At 39.6% G+C, this 23053-nt stretch overlaps 2 protein-coding genes across 9 annotated transcripts; one reads left to right on the top strand and one right to left on the bottom strand.

Moving 5' to 3' along the window:
* Positions 1-279: 279 nt before the first annotated feature.
* Positions 280-19441, bottom strand: LOC119077460 (polyubiquitin-C). Of its 6 annotated transcripts, none has more exons than XM_037184666.1 (3): positions 7633-7700; positions 5257-7535; positions 280-1099 (listed from the first exon to the last, which is right to left on the bottom strand). In XM_037184666.1, the coding sequence occupies exons 1-3, from the start codon at positions 7692-7694 to the stop codon at positions 408-410; spliced, it is 3033 nt and encodes a 1010-aa protein (XP_037040561.1). In that variant the 5' UTR covers positions 7695-7700; the 3' UTR covers positions 280-407. The 6 variants fall into 6 exon arrangements, with proteins under 6 accessions (XP_037040561.1, XP_037040558.1, XP_037040560.1 ...); XM_037184663.1 differs by lacking the exons at positions 280-1099; positions 7633-7700 and adding exons at positions 17725-17729; positions 19436-19441 and having other exon boundaries at positions 5191-7535; XM_037184665.1 differs by lacking the exon at positions 280-1099 and having other exon boundaries at positions 5191-5367; positions 5596-7535.
* LOC119077464 (deoxynucleoside triphosphate triphosphohydrolase SAMHD1) lies at positions 10824-22746 on the top strand. Of its 3 annotated transcripts, none has more exons than XM_037184670.1 (9): positions 10824-10986; positions 17920-18128; positions 18207-18384; positions 18526-18699; positions 18767-19032; positions 19107-19157; positions 19219-19396; positions 22278-22399; positions 22468-22743. In XM_037184670.1, exons 2-9 carry the CDS (start codon positions 17965-17967, stop codon positions 22556-22558), a joined length of 1224 nt encoding a protein of 407 aa, XP_037040565.1. In that variant the 5' UTR covers positions 10824-10986; positions 17920-17964; the 3' UTR covers positions 22559-22743. The 3 variants fall into 3 exon arrangements, with proteins under 3 accessions (XP_037040565.1, XP_037040568.1, XP_037040567.1); XM_037184673.1 differs by lacking the exon at positions 10824-10986 and adding an exon at positions 11282-11302 and having other exon boundaries at positions 22468-22746; XM_037184672.1 differs by lacking the exon at positions 10824-10986 and adding an exon at positions 11382-11522 and having other exon boundaries at positions 22468-22746.
* The last annotated feature ends 307 nt before the right edge of the window (positions 22747-23053 follow it).

The raw sequence follows: 23053 nt of genomic DNA, 5'->3' as shown, positions 1-23053 counted from the left end.
ATGTAACAACTGTCTCAATTAATATCAGTTCAGGTGCAGGTCCTTATTACCAAAAAATTTGTTGAAAGTTGCCATCCTTTCCCAATAAACCAATAACCTAACCATCCTCCCCTTCGAAGTCATTCATGTCAATCAAACTAAACGAACCAAAGACTTCGTCATGTTCAGGAAACCAGGGGAACGACTTTTCAGATTTCCCTGCCAGAACTCACCATTTCACTATAAAGTCAGTCTCAGCCAAAGGACACCGCAGCATTCGCAAAGACAAGACAACCAAAATTTGAATTTCTAAATTGAAACATTTTTATTCACGAAAAGCAGTAACTGGTTGACAAAAGTGGAATTTTGAATAGCGAAAAATGTTAATTTAAATGCAGAGCCAGTTAACGTTGAAAGCAAAAGCGATTTTAGTTTCCACCACGAAGACGCAACACCAAATGCAAAGTCGATTCCTTCTGGATGTTGTAGTCGCTCAAGGTGCGACCATCTTCCAATTGCTTGCCGGCAAAGATCAATCGCTGCTGATCTGGAGGAATTCCTTCCTTGTCTTGGATCTTGGCCTTGACGTTCTCGATGGTATCGCTGGGTTCGACCTCAAGGGTGATGGTCTTGCCAGTCAAAGTCTTGACGAAGATCTGCATACCTCCACGAAGACGAAGGACCAAATGCAAAGTCGACTCCTTCTGGATGTTGTAGTCGCTCAACGTACGACCATCTTCCAATTGCTTACCAGCAAAGATCAATCGCTGCTGATCTGGAGGAATTCCTTCCTTGTCTTGGATCTTGGCCTTGACGTTCTCGATGGTATCGCTGGGTTCGACCTCAAGGGTGATGGTCTTGCCAGTCAAAGTCTTGACGAAGATCTGCATACCTCCACGAAGACGAAGGACCAAATGCAAAGTCGACTCCTTCTGGATGTTGTAGTCGCTCAACGTACGACCATCTTCCAATTGCTTACCGGCAAAGATCAACCGTTGCTGGTCTGGAGGAATTCCCTCCTTGTCTTGGATCTTGGCCTTGACGTTCTCGATGGTATCGCTCGGCTCGACCTCAAGGGTGATGGTCTTGCCAGTCAAAGTCTTGACGAAGATTTGCATCCTGAAAAATGAAAACGAAAAAAAAATTAAAAATTTGACATTAACTGTTGATGATCTACAACACAGACAAACAAGTTGTTTCGCGTTCTATTGCAAACAAAGGAAAGTAAAATCAAAAATGGCCTCGACGTCAGCTGTTACATACAAGGACACTATGTGCAACCATAAATTGTCAGAAATCAATTTTTATTCACGTCAATAACGTAGCAGTGGACGAGAACCAAAGTCGAACGAATAGAAACAAAACAAGATAATTGCAAGTGTACAACATGAGTCACCCATGCACAAAATGTCGAAACTGATAATCAATTAGCGAAGGACGCCATTTTCCAAAACAGAAAATCGAACAAAGAAACTGAGGAAAAACCAAAATTTTGATTCAATTTACGTTTTCCATTCCATTTTCCTTCTGAAAACATGGAACATCGTTGTCTTAGCTGCGATGTTGCCACAAATAGGGCAGGGCGCATTGGTGTAAAAATCGACGCTCGATAAAGTGAGGTCATTGAAGTTGACGACGCCATTTTTCATGCTAACAAAGAGAAAAATTTTTGCCTTTGATCGTTGGGTGAAAAACTTACGAAATTTTCTCGTCGATTAGGAAAATCGTCGAGCTGATAGCTTCACGGAAACTGAAGTGTGTATAAACAGGTATGGGAAATTCGAGGCGTTTTCTTTCCTGACTAACTCACACAAGGCCAGCGAAAAATTTTTGTTGAGAAAGTGCACAGCAATTGCAACACACAATATTTACAGACAAATTCAATCGTCGATTGCGACTCACCTGGATTATACTTTAGCTGATTATTTGTTCAAACGTGTGGAAAGATTAGAAAATATTTTCACTTTAGCTTTTCTGTTACTTCTGCTCGCACTGAGTGATTCTTGGTTAATGACGAGATTCAGCTGCGAAATAATTCGCTTTCTGACGAACATCTGATTTTCGTATGATACACGACAAGCGACACACATACACGCATCCGCATGTAAAAAATATTCGAAAGTCGCCGAAAGTTCGAGCATTTGTTTGCATCAATGAGTTGTGTAAAAAGATGTGGATGGTCGGTATGTTAGTGATGTCGTATCATTTTTGAAAGTTGAGCGCTAAACATCAGAGATTATATTGAACACCTGAACTGAACATCTTTCTATCTTTCTTTTCTAGCAATGAAACGCCTTGTAATTACAATATCCCATCTGTTAGGTGAGTTAGATCCCTTGTCTGTCCGACCTTCTCAACAGTTTTTGTAATGTTAATGATTTATTGATAATTTTCAATCAAATGTAATTTTAATGACCAAAAAACATAACTACAATTATGGGGACAATTAAGCAGGTGGAAACTCATCCACTAACTATCTGCTGCAAAGACTAAGCGTTTCCATCCAGACAGGAAATGCTGCTACGGTGCTGGGCACCATTCCGTCACTAATTCGGAGCAAGTCTATTATCTGTGATCAAATTTCGGGCGTCTTTAAATCTTTTGTTCAACCATCTAGTCATTGTTTCCAACTGATTCTATTTTTACCCTGATTGTTGTTAGTCGAGACGATTTGATCGTCATGTTGTAATTGTGACTGTGATATTATACGCTCCGTGTGATACTGAATTTATTGAATAAAGCTAAAATTTGAAGATTTTCTTGCAGCATTTGACGATGAAATTAAAGATCTTTTGGAAGTAATACTGAATGTAGATTTGAATCACAAGCAGTGGACGCAAGCGACTTTACCCATTAACGAAGGTGGTCTTGGAATAAGAAGACTTCAAGACATTTCTTTACCTGCTTTCCTTGGTTCGTCATTTGGTGTTGGAGGTCACGTCTCTCAAATTCTAAACTCTCAAGACGTGCCTTTCATTGCTAATTTTGATGAAGCTTCGGAGAAATGGAAAAGCTTAAATGTTGAAGAGCCATCTTTGAAGACTTCGCAAAAAGCTTGGGACATGATCAATACAAAACGAATTATCAAGAAAGAACTGGTTTTTACATCGAAGCTTGATCTAGCTCGTTTTAAAGCACTACATACAGTGTAAAGAATCAAATGCTTGGCTTCATGCAATTCCTTCTTCAAACATTGGAACTTTTATGGACAGTAATTCGATAAGAATTTGTATTGGTTTACGACTAGGTTGTGATATATGTTTGGTACACACGTGTCTGTGCGGATCTGTAGTATCCGCAAGAGGTCTGCATGGATTGAGTTGCCAAAAAAGTGCAGGCAGATATCTACGTCATATAGAATTGAATGAAATCATAAGTCGAGCACTTATGTCCCTTCATATTCCAAACCACCTGGAACCAAAAGGATTATCAAGAAATGACGGAAAGAAACCTGATGGAGTAACTTTGACGCCATGGTCTAAAGGAAAACCTTTGGTCTGGGACGCGACTTGCGTAGACACGTTCGCTGATTCATACTTGTCGAAAACATCTAAAAAAGCTGGCGAACTCGCAAATTTTGCAGCGCTTGAAAAACACAAACATTATTCAGATTTGACTTCATCTAATAATTATATTCTTTTAGCATTTGCAGTAGAAACTATGGGTCCTTGGAGTACAGAATCAAAAAATTTCATCAACACTATTGGTTCGAAGTTGCAGGAATTAACTGGTGACAAGAAATCAAAATTTTATCTAACACAAAGAATCTCGTTGGCTATTCAACGCTTCAATGCTAGTTGCGTAATGGGAACAATTCCTGCGGCGAAACCTTTGGAAGAAATTTTTTATTTATAATGTAATCTGAAAAGATCCAAGTTTTTACAGGTTGGGATGAAGGCTTAGCCTGACCACCTTTTCTTGGTATGTGCAAATTTCTTAAATAAATATTTCAACATTTAAAAAAAAAAAATTGTGTTTATCAACATAATATTATAAAAATAACCGATATAACAGTCTTAATCTCTTATTGCTAATTTAATTCTGTTTAGTTTCATTGAAAATCTTTGACCGACAACACCGACAATATTATAAATCGATTCTCAATTTTAGCTTCATCACTTCATTTTTATGGTATTGTACTGGAGTACTATTGTCTATAAAATGCACAGTTTCAAAAATGGCGTATGACTTCAAAAAGTAAATTCGTGTTTACTTTTTGCGTTACAAGTCGAATTTCAGAATGAATTGAAGGATCAATAAAGTCAAAATCAAATTACAAGAAAAATACTATTGAAACAAACTGTCAAAATTTCAACAAAATTGACAAAGTTTATCTTTTCATCGACACATAAACAATGATAGGCACCTATGTCGATTATGATCCGCACCTTCGGCTTAGGATCACAATCACAGGTTAAGACTTCGGTTAAGACACGTACGAAGGCTGATGAAACACAAATTCTGACAATTTAGCCGTGTTTCGTCAATTTTTATGTAGCTGACGTAACACCAGATGAACCCTTCTACGTGCATTGCACTCTGCACAAGGAAGTAGTTGCACATCCTGAAGTTCTGGATCGTTTGGTGGTTAGAAAGCTGAAGTGAGCAATGGAATATTCTGTCCGTGTGTGATTTGTGTCTCATGATTAGGACTTTTCAGTCATCTCGACATCTCGGCAGATACACCTTCTGGCCTATTGACACCCTCCGAAACGTTTTTTCTTTGTTCCGAGAATTATCAATCGTTTATGTTCCACCAGGAAGTTTTCTTTAAAACATATTTTCGATCTATTCACGGGTTGTTATTGGAATTTCTTTTGCTGAAATTACTGACTGATAATTTTCAGTGATTTTCTCCAACAGACCCGTAGTTGGAAGATGTCGACCTTTATGTTCTAATTTATATGCAGAGTGATGTATTCATGCTCAAAAGGAAAAAAAAAGCAAAAATGGGTCACTTGGAAGCCATCCTTTCCCAATAATAACGAATAACCATCCTCCCCTTCGAAGTCATTCATGCCAATCAAACTAAGCGAACCAAAGAGTTCACAATATTCCAGAACTTACCGTTTCACTTGAAAGTCAGTCACAGGAAGGGGAAATAGGGCACCGCAGCATTCGCAAAGACAAGACAACCGAAATTTGAATTTCTAAATTTCAACATTTTTATTCACGACAAGCGGTAACTGGTTGGCAACAGTGGAATTTTGAACAGCGAAAAATGTTAATTTAAATGCTGAGGCAGTTAACGTTGTAAACAAAAGCGATTTTAGTTTCCACCACGAAGACGCAACACCAAATGCAAAGTCGATTCCTTCTGGATGTTGTAGTCGCTCAAGGTGCGACCATCTTCCAATTGCTTGCCGGCAAAGATCAATCGCTGCTGATCTGGAGGAATTCCTTCCTTGTCTTGGATCTTGGCCTTGACGTTCTCGATGGTATCGCTCGGCTCGACCTCAAGGGTGATGGTCTTGCCAGTCAAAGTCTTGACGAAGATCTGCATACCTCCACGAAGACGAAGGACCAAATGCAAAGTCGACTCCTTCTGGATGTTGTAGTCGCTCAACGTACGACCATCTTCCAATTGCTTACCAGCAAAGATCAATCGCTGCTGATCTGGAGGAATTCCCTCCTTGTCTTGGATCTTCGCCTTGACGTTCTCGATGGTATCGCTGGGTTCGACCTCAAGGGTGATGGTCTTGCCAGTCAAAGTCTTGACGAAGATCTGCATACCTCCACGAAGACGAAGGACCAAATGCAAAGTCGACTCCTTCTGGATGTTGTAGTCGCTCAACGTACGACCATCTTCCAATTGCTTACCAGCAAAGATCAATCGCTGCTGATCTGGAGGAATTCCCTCCTTGTCTTGGATCTTGGCCTTGACGTTCTCGATGGTATCGCTGGGTTCGACCTCAAGGGTGATGGTCTTGCCAGTCAAAGTCTTGACGAAGATTTGCATGCCTCCACGAAGACGAAGGACCAAATGCAAAGTCGACTCCTTCTGGATGTTGTAGTCGCTCAACGTACGACCATCTTCCAATTGCTTACCAGCAAAGATCAATCGTTGCTGGTCTGGAGGAATTCCTTCCTTGTCTTGGATCTTGGCCTTGACGTTCTCGATGGTATCGCTCGGCTCGACCTCCAAAGTGATGGTCTTGCCAGTCAAAGTCTTGACGAAGATTTGCATGCCTCCACGAAGACGAAGGACCAAATGCAAAGTCGACTCCTTCTGGATGTTGTAGTCGCTCAAGGTGCGACCATCTTCCAATTGCTTACCGGCAAAGATCAATCGCTGCTGATCTGGAGGAATTCCTTCCTTGTCTTGGATCTTGGCCTTGACGTTCTCGATGGTATCGCTCGGCTCGACCTCCAAAGTGATGGTCTTGCCAGTCAAAGTCTTGACGAAGATTTGCATTCCTCCACGAAGACGAAGGACCAAATGCAAAGTCGACTCCTTCTGGATGTTGTAGTCGCTCAACGTACGACCATCTTCCAATTGCTTACCAGCAAAGATCAATCGCTGCTGATCTGGAGGAATTCCCTCCTTGTCTTGGATCTTGGCCTTGACGTTCTCGATGGTATCGCTGGGTTCGACCTCAAGGGTGATGGTCTTGCCAGTCAAAGTCTTGACGAAGATTTGCATGCCTCCACGAAGACGAAGGACCAAATGCAAAGTCGACTCCTTCTGGATGTTGTAGTCGCTCAACGTACGACCATCTTCCAATTGCTTACCAGCAAAGATCAATCGTTGCTGGTCTGGAGGAATTCCTTCCTTGTCTTGGATCTTGGCCTTGACGTTCTCGATGGTATCGCTCGGCTCGACCTCCAAAGTGATGGTCTTGCCAGTCAAAGTCTTGACGAAGATTTGCATGCCTCCACGAAGACGAAGGACCAAATGCAAAGTCGACTCCTTCTGGATGTTGTAGTCGCTCAAGGTGCGACCATCTTCCAATTGCTTACCGGCAAAGATCAATCGCTGCTGATCTGGAGGAATTCCTTCCTTGTCTTGGATCTTGGCCTTGACGTTCTCGATGGTATCGCTCGGCTCGACCTCCAAAGTGATGGTCTTGCCAGTCAAAGTCTTGACGAAGATTTGCATGCCTCCACGAAGACGAAGGACCAAATGCAAAGTCGACTCCTTCTGGATGTTGTAGTCGCTCAAGGTGCGACCATCTTCCAATTGCTTACCGGCAAAGATCAATCGCTGCTGATCTGGAGGAATTCCTTCCTTGTCTTGGATCTTGGCCTTGACGTTCTCGATGGTATCGCTCGGCTCGACCTCCAAAGTGATGGTCTTGCCAGTCAAAGTCTTGACGAAGATTTGCATTCCTCCACGAAGACGAAGGACCAAATGCAAGGTCGACTCCTTCTGGATGTTGTAGTCGCTCAAGGTGCGACCATCTTCCAATTGCTTACCGGCAAAGATCAATCGTTGCTGATCTGGAGGAATTCCCTCCTTGTCTTGGATCTTGGCCTTGACGTTCTCGATGGTATCGCTGGGTTCAACCTCAAGGGTGATGGTCTTGCCAGTCAAAGTCTTGACGAAGATTTGCATCCTGAAAAATGAAAACGAAAAAAAAATTAAAAATTTGACATTAACTGTTGATGATCTACAACACAGACAAACAAGTTGTTTCGCGTTCTGTTGCAAACAAAGGAAAGTAAAATGAAATGGCCTCGTCGTCAGCTGTTACGTACAAGGGCATTATGTGCATTAATAAATTTCCAGAAATCAATTTCGATTCACGTCAATAACGTAGCAGTGGCATGGACGAGAACCAAAGTCGAACGAATAGAAACAAAACAAGATAATTGCAAGTGTACAACATGAGTCACCCATGCACAAAATATCGAAACTGATAATCAATTAGCGAAGGACGCCATTTTCCAAAACAGAAAATCGAACAAAGAAACTGAGGAAAAACCAAAATTTCGATTCAATTTACGTTTTCCATTCCATTTTCCTTCTGAAAACATGGAACATCGTTGTCTTAGCTGCGATGTTGCGACAAATAGGGCGCATTGGTGTAAAAATCGACGCTCGATAAAGTGAGGTCATTGAAGTTGACGACGCCATTTTTCATGCGAACAAAGAGAAAAATTTTTGCCCCTTGATTGTTGGGTGAAAAACGTACGAAATTTTCTCCCCGGTTAGGAAAATCGTCGAGCTGATAGCTTCACGGAAACTGAAGTGTGTATAAACAAGTATGGGAAATTCGAGGCGTTTTCTTTCCTGACTAACTCACACAAGGCCAGCGAAAAATTTTTGTTGAGAAAGTGCACAGCAATTGCAACACACAATATTTACAGACAAATTCAATCGTCGATTGCGACTCACCTGGATTATATTTTAGCTGATTATTTGTTCAAACTTGTGGAAAGATTAGAAAATATTTTCACTTTAGCTTTTCTGTTACTTCTGCTCGCACTGAGTGATACTTGGTTAATGACGAGATTCAGCTGCGAAATAATTCGCTTTCTGACGAACATCTGATTTTCGTATGATACACGACAAGCGACACACATACACGCATCCGCATGTAAAAAATATTCGAAAGTCGCCGAAAGTTCGAGTGTAGAGTGTTTAAGTGAGAGAGATGGCGAAACGACAACCTATTGTTCCATCTCGGGGCTGCTGTCAGATTCTTTTGAATTATCGATGACAGCAGACCCCGAGTTGATTTTCCATCTTGCTCTACTTAAACACCGTATTTGTTTGCATCAATGAGTTGTGTAGAAAGATGTGGATGGTATGGTAGTGACGTCGTGTATCATTTTTGAAAGTTGAGCACTAAACCATACCACACATGAGACATTGGAAATGTCATTTAGATACTAAAGACACCTTCTTATGGGTGACTACCGCCTACCGTTCCAAATTAAGTGGCTCTTCTGGTAGACGATTTTGTTGAGTTCTGGTCGCAGAGACACCCTAGTGGTGATAAGAAATGACTTGTCTATAAAAATCAGAGAAGAAACCAACTTTTTGGCTTGCGATGAGTTGGTACAAAACGATTTTCTTGAGTCACTACGACTTTAAAAGTCCATGAAGTGAAATGCGTTTTTGGTGAGTATAGTTCCGTCGGTCAAAAAACCCTTAAAGGGTAAATGTGACATAAGTCTTTTATCTTACTTACAAAATAACTGATATCGCTGAGGGTGACTCATTGTGCGCCGTACGCAAAAGTCTTACCCACAAAAAATTGACCCGAAAATTTTTTGAAAGAAAGTTTTACAAAAAGAAATTTGCGGCACAAGTGGCACATGATTCGGCTTTCTTCCGTGTAAATTCTTTCAGTACATTTTTTAACCATTTTTCTAACAATAGTTTCCTCAACATCTGCCACTTGTGACGCAAATTTCTTTTTGTAAAACTTTGTTTCAAAAAATTTTTGGGACAATTTTTTGTGAATAAGACTTTTGCGTACAGCGCACAATGCGTCACCCTCAGCGATATCAGTTATTTTGTAAGTAAGATAAATAGATATTGTAGATGTAGAAATTAAAAAATTCTAGAGAAATCAGTCTGAATCCCAAAATCTAGAAACCAATCTTGGTACACCTCACTTATATCGAAAATAACCCAAATCCATCGAAAAATCCGATGGAAGTTAGGAAGTGCCAGAAGAATTTCGGAACCAACCTTGGAACACCTCACTCATGTCGAAAATAACCCGAATCCATCAAAAAAATCCGACAGAAGTTAGGTAGTGCCAGAGGAATCATCTGTCATCCCAAAATTTAGGAACCAATCTTGGAGCACCTCGCTCCTGTCGAAAATAACCCAAATCTACCGAAAAATCCGATGGAAGTTAGGAAGTGCCAGAGGAATCATCTGTCATCCCAAAATTTATGAACCAACCTTGTAACATATCACTTATGTCAAAAATAACCCAAATCTACCGAAAAATCCGATGGAAGTTAGGAAGTGCCAGTGGAATCATCTGTCATCCTAAAATTTAGGAACCAACCTTGGAACACCTCACTCATGTCGAAAATAACCCGAATCCATCAAAAAAATCCGATAGAAGTTAGGTAGTGCCAGAGGAATCATCTGTCATCCCAAAATTTAGGAACCGACCTTGGAACACCTCGCTCATGTCGAAATTAACCCAAATCCGACAAAAAAATCCGATAGAAGTTGGGTAGTGCCAGAGGAATCATCTGTCATCCCAAAATTTAGGAACCAACCTTGGATAGAGGTGTGCGCCGGTCACTTTTCCTTTGATCGGCGTAATCGTCGGTGTCTGTACTAAATAACTACCTAGAGCAATGAGCTCTTCAGAGGAAATTAGGTAATAGACCAAAGAATCAGATTCCTCAGTTTAAATAAGTCGGCGTGAAGAAAATTTGAGGGCTATAGCAATTACGCCGACAATTTTTAAGCGTTTCCGTAAAAAGTCAAAAAATTGTTGGCGTAATCGCTATAGCCCTTAAATTTTCTTCACGCCGACTTATTTAAACTGAGGAATCTGATTGTTTGGTGTATTACCTATTTTCCTCTGAAGAGCTCATCGCTCTGGGTAGCCATTTAGACCCAACGCCGACGGTTACGCCGATCGAAGGAAAAGTTACCGGCGCACACCTCTAATCTTGGAACACCTCACTCATGTCGAAATTAAACCGAATCCATCAAAAAAATCCGATAGAAGTTAGGTAGCGCCAGAGGAATCATCTGTCATCCCAAAATTTAGGAACCAACCTTGGAACAACTCACTAATCCCTGAAAAATAAAATGTTTTCCATATGAATGTTCAAAGCTCTCGCTGCTTCTGAGTGAACGCGATCTGATCACATATGTTTCTCAGCTGTCACCGCTGTCACGTTCCATTTGGATTATGTACATGTGTATGTGTGTCGCTGGTCGTCATAGAAATAAAAAGTTTTCAATTTCGGATTTTACTGTCACCAGTGACATTTTCAAGTTGCTTTTATAGTGATAGTTGGACCCTTCTCCACTTGAAACGAGATATTTAAGAAACAAACGAGAAATCAATTCTATCCGAGGTATACTTACAGTGAACGACCAAATATCGTTTTCGTTTTAATGTCATAACAACCACACATAACTAGTTCCTTACATAACCATAGCACAATGCAGTGATTGTTGTCTTGTTTTCGTTCGTTCGTTCTTTTCTTCTTTGTTTTTTTCTTGTTAGAATCGCACGTGTTGTGAGAAGAAAACAGTTTCGATCGAATTTGTTTACATAGAACGGTTTTGCATCTTATTGACCGTGTAGCATACATTCATTCTGATTTTATTGACAATGTATTCAAGTGGAATAACTAGTTCTTGGTTCCTATTTACTGATACGGATGTGTAGTGTGTGTACATAAGCATTTTGGATGATAAAAAATTGCATTGTGGGAACTTGAGTGATTGTTTATCTAGTCGAACCAGTGAATTTACCATCGCAGTATCGTACGGACAGTCATTTCGACTAGATCGTTGACTAAGTAGATAGTGTATTTAGAATTGGAGCTGGTTTTGTTTGATCGTAAAGGTTTCAAGTGCGGTGGAAAGTTTACATCTTATCGTTCTGGTAAATATTGAAATCGATTCGGTTGGTTGGATCTGTGCCTCAGGCGACAACAAAATTTTCCGGAACTCTTTTGTAGTCCTTCAAACAAGTTTTGACTAACCTACCTTAGAGTGACAGGAAGTAAATCTTCCAATTGTTCAGCCAAAGCGACCTATGTGCTATTTTGCTACTCCGAAAGAGGGATTCTTTTGAAAAAAAAAAAAAAAATTCTTCGAAGCTAGTGGGAAGCGATCGAAAACCGAAAACACGCACTTTTCTCGAGGTGCACGAAACGTACATATTCGTGTGCGGTGTCGTTAGAAAGGTAATATTATGTTGTTTCAGGGCGAATAGGATCTTATGGGGGTTTGTAAGCATCTACCATGAAATTTGAGAGGTTGAAATGTATAAGTGTTCATATTTCATCGTAGATGCTATCAAACTTCTGTAACACTTTACTTGTCCTGAAACAACATAAAATTACCTTGCAAATGACACCCCACACGACCATGTACGTTTCGTGCACCTCGAGAAATTTTGGTGAGAAAAGTGTAAGTTTTCAGTCTTCTTGGATCGAAAACTACAACCGCACACATCTCAGTGTGGATGCACTTTAAACCCAATAAGAACCTATTTGCCCTAGAAGTACATGCAATTACCTTTCTAATGACTACCCTGTACAGTTCGTGTAACGGCTGTTCTTCAAAAAAATCCCTCGAAACTAAGTATGGGCAAAGGTCTGAGATACGGAGAATGCGAAATAAATAGTCGTCTATCAGGGTCAGTAAAAATGATTCGAATTTGAGGAATATTTTCGATGAACTGCAAGCAGCATCAAATAAATGTTGTGTCCAAGACGCGATTTTTTTAAAAAGAAAACTCTACTCACTAGGCCGGAGAATAGACCGTGTGCGATTTTGAGAAAAAAGTTTCATATTTCAATAAAAAGAAGATTTACCATGAAAACCATTGAAAAAAAATATTTTTTTTATTTTTTTATAGAAATTATTGAAAAATATTCTTGCCATCCCGATGCCATCCCACTTATTAGAATCTTAGTAAGAATCCAATTAGAACGAATTAGAATGGTTCGGATATCCTTTTAGTCTCATTCAAATTACAGCTTTTAAAGTAAGATTTAAAATCAAGCAGACATTTTTAAGATATTTTTTACGCACTTTTGTTCTACAGAATAATAATCTACATGAATTAAAAATAAATTATTTATACTTCACACGGTCTATAGTAGAACATCGAAAATCGACTCCATTGTGGGACTTTGAAGGTCTTGACGTTGTTGAATTATTTCTGAGTACAAAGTGGTTCACGGTATACAGCCTTGCTCACCACTCACCCATTTTCAGTCATTTTTCAAAATTTAGACATGCATTTGCTTCCGCTGTTTTTCAGCTGACACACTTACTCATAAAAAAACTGTTCTAACGTCTTTAAAAGGTTCTATTACTACAACGCGCGTTCGTGTAACTGTTTTTCCATTTTTTTTTGTATGAAAGAAGAGGTGAAGAAAATGTGTCCCGGCAGTGCGGCATGTTACTTACTTTTCTCACTAATTCCGACTGTTTTAAGCCCCGTACGAAGTACAAAGGGGCTTATAGGATTACGATGCCGTGTGTAATTGATGGAATTGGAAGCAGACGGTAAGGGCAAAGTGTTTGCCTATGTTCATAGATGACGAATCCGCAATAAAAATTTTGTCTGTCCGTCTGTCCGTCTGTCCGTCACGTCGATATCTTGAGTAAATCAAATCCGATTTCAAAAAAAAATTTTCCCTGAAGGATAATCGAAATAGTGTGGCTAAGTTCGAAGATGGGCATATTCGGGTCGGCCCTTCGTGAGTTAGGGCCACCTAAGTGATTTAAGGTGGAAATGTAAATGACACGGCAAATGATAGGTATTGTCAATACCAATCCAGGAAAAATCGAAAATCGGGTGAGTGGACCGTGAGTTAGGGCCTTAGAAGTGAAAAGCTACTAGGGCCCTGTGTGTATTTTACATAGAACTCAAGTAAATTTCATTCGTTTTTCGTAATTTTTGTGTCATTTGGAAGGTAATCAAAAGCCGAATAGAATGTTGTTGAAAAAAATAATAAATTTGGGTCCTCGGACTAAGGCCGCTACTAGGGCCCTATGTGTATTTTACATATAACTCGAGCAAATTTCATCCGTTTTCCGTATTTTTGTGTCATTTGGAAGGTAATCAAAGGCCGAATAGAATGTTGTTGAAAAAAAATTAAATTCGGGTCCTCGGACTAAGGCCGCTACTAGGGCCCTATGCGTATTTTACATACAACTCGAGTAAATTTCATTCGTTTTTCGTAATTTTTGTTTCATTTGAAAGATAATCGAACACCGAATAGAATGTTGTTGAAAAAAAAATTAAATTTGGGTCCTTGGACTAAGGCCGCTACTAGGGCCCTATGTGTATTTTACATATAACTCGAGCAAATTTCATTCGTTTTTCGTAATTTTTGTGTCATTTGGAAGGTAATCAAAGGCCGAATAGAATGTAGTTGAAAAAAAATAAATAAATTTGGATCCTCGGACTGAGGCCGATACTAGGCCCTATGTGTATTTATACTCAATAAATTAAAATTTTAGGGCTATTTGAAATTTTTGTTTCATTTGAAAGGAACGTCGTACGGGGCTTCGTAATTCCGCTATGCGCAATTTATAAGATGTACACATTACATAATAATTTTACTTTAACTACTTTAACCGGCGCATAGGCTTACGGTCAAAGTAGGATGACAGACGCACTAGGGTCACGTACGCAATAGATATACGGGTTTGTACGGGGCTCAGTCGCAGCAAACGCTCCGACTGTTCTGATGGCTCGTTTAAAGAAGCGAAAGTGACTCACTTTTTCTTGATTTTTTTACTTTCTTCACTATTCTCAACTATTTCGGACAAAAATGAAGAAAATCTGAATAATTTCTTATTTCAATCTAATATTTATTACAATAAGACGTAATAAATGTGTACCTACGCAAATTTTCCGATTCCTACTTTTTTAAGTCGTGGATGAAACCGGGTGGAGTAGTTTACTTGTCCCAATTTAAAGCCGTAGAGAATTTTTTTAATCGTCTACAAGCTGCGAGTAGCCGTAGGTAGCTGTATTCTGGGACTAGTAGAAAAAAAACCTACAGATGCTTGATGCTTCTGCACGCCATACGAAATTCAAACAATAAAAGAATTGTGGCGTCAAGTTTCGCGGATTGCAGATTTTCCGGATTTTTTGATTTTCGTCTCTAGGGGTGAAATCAGTTCCAAAGTTTTCTTGCAAAAGCTCATTTGAAAGGTATTTCAATTCCCTATGCAGTGCAAGAAAGCATTGGAAGCAAAAATTCAAATTATTTTAAGTTGTGTATTTGCAAGGTCTAAAAATAGGTTGAATGTTTTGGAAACGAGAAAATGCTAGCTGATGTCATTTTTCCACAAAAATTCAATTGTTAGTCATGCAAAACACATCTAAAATCGAAGAACAGTAAAAATGAGTTCTTCAAATGAGCTATTTTCTACTGGTCCCATGCAAGCTTCAACTAAAAAAAACTTTTTTCCTACATATCACTATTTAAAAACCAATCAATCGAGGAATCATGTACTATTCGAACTAAGCCAAAGTAAACCATTTTAGAGAAATAGTCACTCTTGTTTCTAGTAATCATTCAGCTCGTTTCCTTTGTATTTTCTGACAATAACGATCCGATGAGGAACAAGATTTAAGACTCAAAACTCTAGTTTCAAGAAAAAATTGCAGTTTCAGTCATTAGATTGATCCTTCCTCTATTGCCTCAAACTGCTGAAAATTTGATCTCAGTTAACTGGTCATGTAACACTATCGCAAGAGGCGGAGGTCTGCATTTTTAAACGTATATACTACGACGATTTCCGCTAGCAACATTTTTTAACAGGCGGAAACGGATTTTCTTCACAGTTTTTCACGCTCCATCGTCTCCAGCAAGTTTTATTCGTTCGCCATAGTAATTCAGGCGTCAACTGAAAGGTGATTTTTCAGATTTTGAAAATTTGCTATGAGCGAACCGCCGAATTAGGAGGACAACCAAAACTGGATAAAGCATGAAAATCTGTGGAACAAATCCGTTTCCGCCCGTTAAAAAATGTTGATAGCAGAGGTCATTCTTAGGCTTTTAAGTTCCAATTTTTAAAAGCATGTCCCTTAATCGACGAGGTAAATGGAACATTACTACGTTCTTTTATTTGGCCTAAAAGACTGTCCAATGGACAGTGTCCATGAGTGACGTCTATAAAAGATTATACTTTTTTGATCACTTTCCTTTACTGTCCTTTATTGTACATTCAAATCTCCTCGGCTTCATTACAGTGGCTACGGTGCAATTTTTTACATGGTCAATTAACCCATGTGTTTTTGAGTTGTTAATTTATCAGATGGAGCTCCTTTGATAACTCATCGTATAGACATTTCCATTTGCTCTAAAAAAGTTTGTTAATAATTTTTAGCCCCGTACGAAGTACATAGGGGCTTATAGGATTACGATGCCGTGTGTAATTGATGGAATTCGAAGCAGACGGTAAGGGCAAAGTGTTTGCCTATGTTCATAGATGACGAATCCGCAATAAAAATTTTGTCCGTCCGTCTGTGCGTCCGTCTGTCACGTCGATATCTTGAGTAAATCAAATCCGATTTCAAAATTTTTTTTTTCCCTGAAAGATAGTCGAAAAAGTGAGGCTAAGTTCGAAGATGGGCATATTCGGGTCGGCCCTTCGTGAGTTAGGGCCACCTAAGTGATTTAAGGTCTTTTGGTGATATTTATGGCAAAATAAACGATGGAAATGTAAATCACACGGCAAATGATAGGTATTGTCAATACCAATCCAAGAAAAAAAGTTTTTTGAAATCGGGTGAGTAAGGGCCTTAGAAGTGAAATGATACTAGGGCCCTATGTGTATTTTACATAGAACTCGAGTAAATTTCATTCGTTTTTTGTAATTTTTGTTTGATTTGGAAGGTAATCGAAGGCCGAATAGAATGTTGTTGAAAAAAAAATAAATTTGGGTCCTCGGACTAAGGCCGCTACTAGGGCCCTATGTGTATTTTACATATAACTCGAGCAAATTTCATCCGTTTTTCGTATTTTTTTTTTCATTTGGAAGGTAATCAAAGACCGAATAGAATGTAGTTGAAAAAAATTTTAAATTTGGGTCCTCGGACTGAGGCCGATACTAGGCCCTTCAAAAAAATAAAATTTTTAGGGCGATTTTAAATTTTTGTTTCATTTGAAAGGAACGTCGTACGGGGCTTCGTAATTGCGCTATGCGCAATTTGTAAGATGCACACATTACATGATAATTTTATTTTAACTACATTAACCGGCGCAATAGGCTTACGGTCAAAGTAGGGTGACAGACGCACTAGGGTCACGTGCGCAATAGATATACGGGTTTGTACGGGGCTCAGTCGCAGCAAACGCTCCGACTGTTCTGATGGCTCGTTTGTTTTGCTTGAGCCATTTCAGTATTACTAGGAACAAAAACAAGTAATCTGAGCTGTTAGGGGTCTGACTATTCGGCCACTTTTTCTAAATTAATTTATAGTGAGAATACCAACTTAATTCGACAAAATTGATCACTTTTTTACTATTTTCTGAAGAAAAATCACATGCCGCCCTAGTGTGCTTAAATTTCACTGACGTCCAATGTACGATCGTCAGTGCCTGGCCTTGATAAGGAAAAAAGCGATGACCCGAGTATTTTTAAAGCGATTTCCAAAAGCCTAACCGTTTTAACCCTTTTAACGCATACCTCCCTGACACGACTCTATGATTGGTAGATTATGTACGTAAGTAAAGTTGAAAATTTTGTCGAATAGTAATGTTCGTTAAACCTGACCCACTTGCCCTGTTTGAATGAAGACTTCGATCTCCCAAATGTTACAGGAAAAAGCGATTAAATTTCGACCGAAATTTGCTTCAGCTGATTCACTCATACAAACACAACTGGCACCTGGCTATGCACGCTTTACTTTGCTTATAGGGTTTCTTCTACTACCACGAGAATACGCGTACTATGAATCAGATGAAAATCATTTGAAGCAAACTCAGTCTGAAATTTGATTGCCCTTTCCTGTAGCGCCGTTTGAAAGAAATTTCGTAAAATATTCTCTGGGCCATGCTGAGTGCAACCAGGATGTCAGGAGGTTTAAAAAAAAAAATATAAAATTCGACCCACCCTACGGTGAATATGGTCTTTGACCGCAGAGTTATTGAGGCTCTTCAGACGAGAATTTTTTTTGGGTTTCCTTACCGCAGGATTTTTTAATTATCTGAAATATCCTCACCAATCTCTTTGGTCAAATGATTCACTGCATTCAATCGAATCCACATAGACTCGACAAATCATTTCCGGTCAAACTTTTCCAGTTTTAGAAATTACAACGAGCGAATCCTCCGCTAAACAAACCGAAAATGCGTTACATCGATCCCATTCATGGTGTGATGGACTTGCCGAACATTATTTTCGAAATAATCAACACGGAATTCTTCCAACGATTACGCAACCTGAAGCAACTCGGTGCTTGTAGCTACGTTTTTCCAGGAGCAACTCATAACCGATTCGAGCATTGTATTGGGTAAGTGCAGTTGATTCGTCTTCATTTTCGTCGGTGCCTGGCAAAAAAAACTGATTTTTGTTCTCTTGATGGTTTCAGTGTTTGCCATCTGATTGACAAATTTCTGGACATTCTCGAGAAGAACTCGGCTATCAAAGTGACCGATTATCATCGAAAATGTGTGATGATTGCTGGCTTGTTGCATGACGTCGGCCACGGACCGTTTTCTCATATGTGGGATCAGTTTGTGCACCAGAGACGCTACAAAGATTGGAACGTAAGTTCAGTTTTCAATTTTTTGTTTAAATTTGGTTCAGTTCTCAGAGACAAAGCAGATTGATGTCGACAGCGCCGTCGGTCATTCAATTTTCCCACGAATGAGAATCGTACGTCGACTTCATTTCGTTCCCTTTTTCAGCACGAAACCTCGTCCTGTGATATAACGCGGCACATTTTCGATAAAAATGACATTAAACTATCGACGGACATGCAGGAGCATGTGAACGGCATCGAAATAATTGTGTCGATGATAAACGGTGATGTGGACTGCCTTCAGAAGTATTTAAGCAACGACCAAATGTACCTGTCTGAGGTGTGAGCATTACCTTTAGTGGTAATCGTACCATCATCACACACCGTCCGATCATTTCTTCTTTCAGATCGTAAACAACAAATTCTGTTTCATCGACGTCGATAAATGGGATTACATTCTGCGCGACTCATACTACCTCAACAATGTCATTTCCCTGCCAAAAGGATTTGCGCGCATTTTCTCCGGTGCCAGAGTGACAGCCACCGCGGATGGTGTAACGCATATCAGTTACCACATCGACGATTACCATCTGGTCCATGAGTTGTTTGAGAATCGGGCGAACCTGCACGGTCGCTGCTATCAACATCCCGAAATCATCGGCATCGAACATTTGTAAGTTCCGACATTTCGTTCGATCGTTGGTGTTTGGTCGGTGTGCTCACTGCTCGAATATGTTTTCGTTTCAGATTGGTCAAAGCGTTCCTATCGGCCGAAGAGAATGGGTTCCTGTTCCAAGGGTAAACCGGGATCGTAAGCAAATGAGAGCCCAGTTTTCAATCCTTTCGTTTTCGTCAACAGAGTCAAATTGTCCGAAGCGCACATGCATCCGGACGTGTATCGGTATCTGGATGATTCGATCATTCAAATCATCACCATCAGCAACGACGAACGACTGAAAGAAGCCCAAGACTTTCTGGGACGGGTTCGAACGAGAAATTTGTATCCAATTGTGGGTATGTCCAGCAGTGGGTACGAGGTTAGTGTTATGAGTAGCATTTGGCATGTGGCCCTACACACAGCGACGTAGGTATCGAATCTCTCTTGTTTTTCTGTCAAATTTGACGTTTGTAACACCAAAAATTCGATAAATGATAACAGATGGCGTTGCTGCCGTCTCACCGCAGCGCCATCTGTTATCATTTCTCTCTACGCACGTCGCTGTGTGTAAGGACACTTAGTTGACTATAATACCGAAATGTGCGATGCCCAGAACGGACAAGTTGATAATCGTGTTGCGAATCATTCATTGCCACGATTTCGAAGTCTTTTGTTGTCTCAATCACTTTCGAATTTCGATAAACGTTTTTCTAGAGCGAACGTCCGTAATCTTATCGTACGCTGTATGCATTAACCAATCAACCGCAACATTCACTTCATACATCCGAAACAGCCTAATCGAGTTCTGTCTAATCTAATCTTACACACCAATAATGCCGATAAAGTCGTCGGCGCAACCAATGATTCAATTAGAGTTACACTGTAAGACGGTTCAGTTGTTATCAGCAAGACAAAGACCCGATGTCATCAGAACGCATAAACGTTGCTTGCTCTTCCGCGATCAGCGAAAGTACGCTGAAAATTGCCAATACGGGTGGGGCAACTGTCGCCAATGAAATCTGTGGAAACGTTATCAACAAAACGAATTCACACCAGGAGACGACATACCATCACAGTACGATAATTCACCAAGTGACCATTACCAACGTGTAAAGAGAGATAGAGAGTTTATTGGACAGTTCCAGATTCTATTGTTGGGATCATTTTAGGCACAATCAACCAGTAGAAAGTAACAGTGTGAGCGGTCAACAAAATGAAAATGTTGAAAAATGCGAACGAAGAGAGGACGGTGAAAATCGAAGCGTAGGGCGACGGATCGAACGTGAAGCTAAACGTTTTTTTAAGAAGCTGTGAACGTCAGACATCATTCTGTGATCAATAAGAATTTCTACGTAGTGTTCCAGTTCGTTATAATACAATTGTGGTCCACAGCCTCAACTGTTCGAAAACTGTGCTAACTCCATGGGTTGCTTTATTTCGTTGTTACAGTAACACAAGTTTGTTGGTAATCTATTGTTGTCACACAGATCAACTGTACTAAACTGTACTAACTTGACACTAAAACAATCGCGTACTACAGCTAAAACTGTGCTAAATGTCCGAAGTAAAACGCTCTAAGTTCGTTATAACAAAAGTGGTCCGCAGCCTGAATTGTTCGAAGACTGTGCTAACTCCATAGCATGTTGCAGTTCGAACAGTTAGCACAGTTTTCGAACAGTTGAGGCAACAATTGCGTTATAACAAACTGGAACACTATCTATTAAAACCATTTGTACCGGCTACGGCTGCACCAACTGTTCTTAAAGTGTGCGAATTGTTTGAACTAAATTTCAGTTTTCGTAAAAAAATTGTTCGTTTTGTTGCAATGGAAACAGATCCCTTTTATACCCGTTAGATAGGATCTGAAAATTGTGGCTCTGTACAACGAGAGAAATAATTTTCACAGCGCAGGCGAGAAAATAGTCATTTACGCCCCTCCGCTGAAACTTCAAAAGCCTTTGTTGTGAAAAACGTTGTGTTTACCTCGGGAAAAACGTTGGACACTGCATTTTCTCGGGTGACGTGTGGCCCTCGCTACGCTCTGGCAACAAACAATACCCTTGGAATGCAATTTCCAACTTTATCGTTGAAAAAGTATTTCTCACGGGAGCGAGCGCACCTGTCTCGAAAAAAGAGCGCTAATAACTGACTCATTCACTGTTGTACGAAGTTGAAAACGTACAAATCAGGGCCTACTTTTCGGAAACTAATTTCTTGAATTTCTCGAAATTTCTCGAATTTTCTGGAATTTCTTAAAATTTCTCGAATTCAAGAAATTCGAGAAACTTCAAGATACTCGAGAAATTAGTTTCTTGAAATTTCTTGAATTTCTCGAAGTTTCTCGAATTTCTTAAATTTTCTGGAATTTCTTGAAATTTCTCGAATTCGAGAAAATCAAGGGACTTTGAGAAATTCAAGAAATATTTCTCGAAGTTTCTTGAATTTCTCGAAGTTTCTTGAATTTCTCAAAGTTTCTTGAATTTCTCAAAGTTTCTTGATTTTCTCGATTTTCTCTAAAAGTTTCTAAAAAGTAGGCCCTGGTACAAATTCAGTGACATGCACACAGAAATGCAACATGGAACGTGTCGACCTTCGTAATGATAAGTTCGTTAGTGAATTCCCGTGAAGAAACGCCCAAGTCAAATCGCCGAGACACACTTTGTCGATTTCTTATTGTAATTTGCTACGCAAAAGGACCAATCTCTAGTGGAGTCGATGAATAAGTCACTTTCAGATCTTACGCAACAAGAACAATATCCATGGAGGTCAATGAACCAGGACTTTCAGACATTTGGTAAAAAGAAGTGGAGCCAATAAAACAAAACAAAAAAAATCGGCAAAAAAAGTGTGAAAGAAATGCCAAGGACTAAACCAAGCCTTTTCAGCGTTTCTTCTCATTTTCGTCATTTTTGCTTCAAAATTAGTCGATTTTTCTCGACGACTTGACTTTTACGTTTCTTCACGGGAATGACGATTCAAATCACTCTTGTAATACCCTGTCAGGTATTTGACATTTATTCGCACAACCATCTGACATTAGATCTAACTGAATCAGGCGGTGTAATGTCGTTAAAAGATGATCATTCTAATCAGCAGAAATGAAGCTCCTCTAACATTCCTCACGTCTCAATAGCTTCCGTTCTGACTGCAATTGCGTATCTGACTGAATATTCTTTGGAAAATTGAAGTGTTTTCCCTCCCGCAGCTCTGAATTCTGACCATGTGACCACCAAAAATTTTTCCTCTTTGTCCACTTTCAGATTCCAGTGAAAAATGGACTGAGCAAGGAGTTTATCTTGAAGACCCGCAATATTCCAACGGCTAGCGAAACAATGCCTAAGAATCTGATACTCCACAACAGTAACGGTGATATAACGGACAAGTAAGTAACTCCGAAAATGCTGCTCAAGACTGTCAACATTTCAATTTGTTTATTTACTGTTGTTGCAGACCGGGCGAGTTGCATCCGAAGTACATTCTGTATTACACGAACGGCGTCACACCGGCCGTTCTGCAAGAAGTGAAACAATTTCAAAAATGATTTTTTTTTCTTTCGTTGAACCGTTCCGTTTTAGCAATTTCGTTATTTTTTGTGAGTTTGAGTTCGAGAAATTAATTTTTTTTTTTAAATTATTTATGCATCCGTTACGCAGTATCATGAATTGACCGTACAATATTTATAAAAGATTTCCAATTTTAGTAAAAAAATTTATTTATGCAAACGAATCCGACATTTTGTTTTGTTTTTTCCTATCTGTAAATGCGGAATACTGACTTAATAGCCATAGAGGTACAGTCAGAGGCAGTGAAATTTTATCATAAATTTGCTTCAGCTGATCCATACAAACAATCAAAACTGTTTATACGTCATATACAAGCTGAAAACCAGCTGAAGCAAAACCATGCTAAAATTGCACAGCCTATGACTCTACAAAATAAATTGCAAGTGAAAATTCCTGGAAAGGGAGCATGCGGTAGTTCACTCAACTTTTGATGTTAATATATCAGTGAGGGATTATTTTGAAAAACAGCTGAG

Source organism: Bradysia coprophila, unplaced genomic scaffold (assembly GCF_014529535.1).
Source record: "Bradysia coprophila strain Holo2 unplaced genomic scaffold, BU_Bcop_v1 contig_235, whole genome shotgun sequence".
NCBI lineage: Eukaryota > Metazoa > Arthropoda > Insecta > Diptera > Sciaridae > Bradysia > Bradysia coprophila.
Note: the sequence above shows the minus strand (reverse complement) of the source record. Positions and strands in the feature narration are given on the sequence as shown.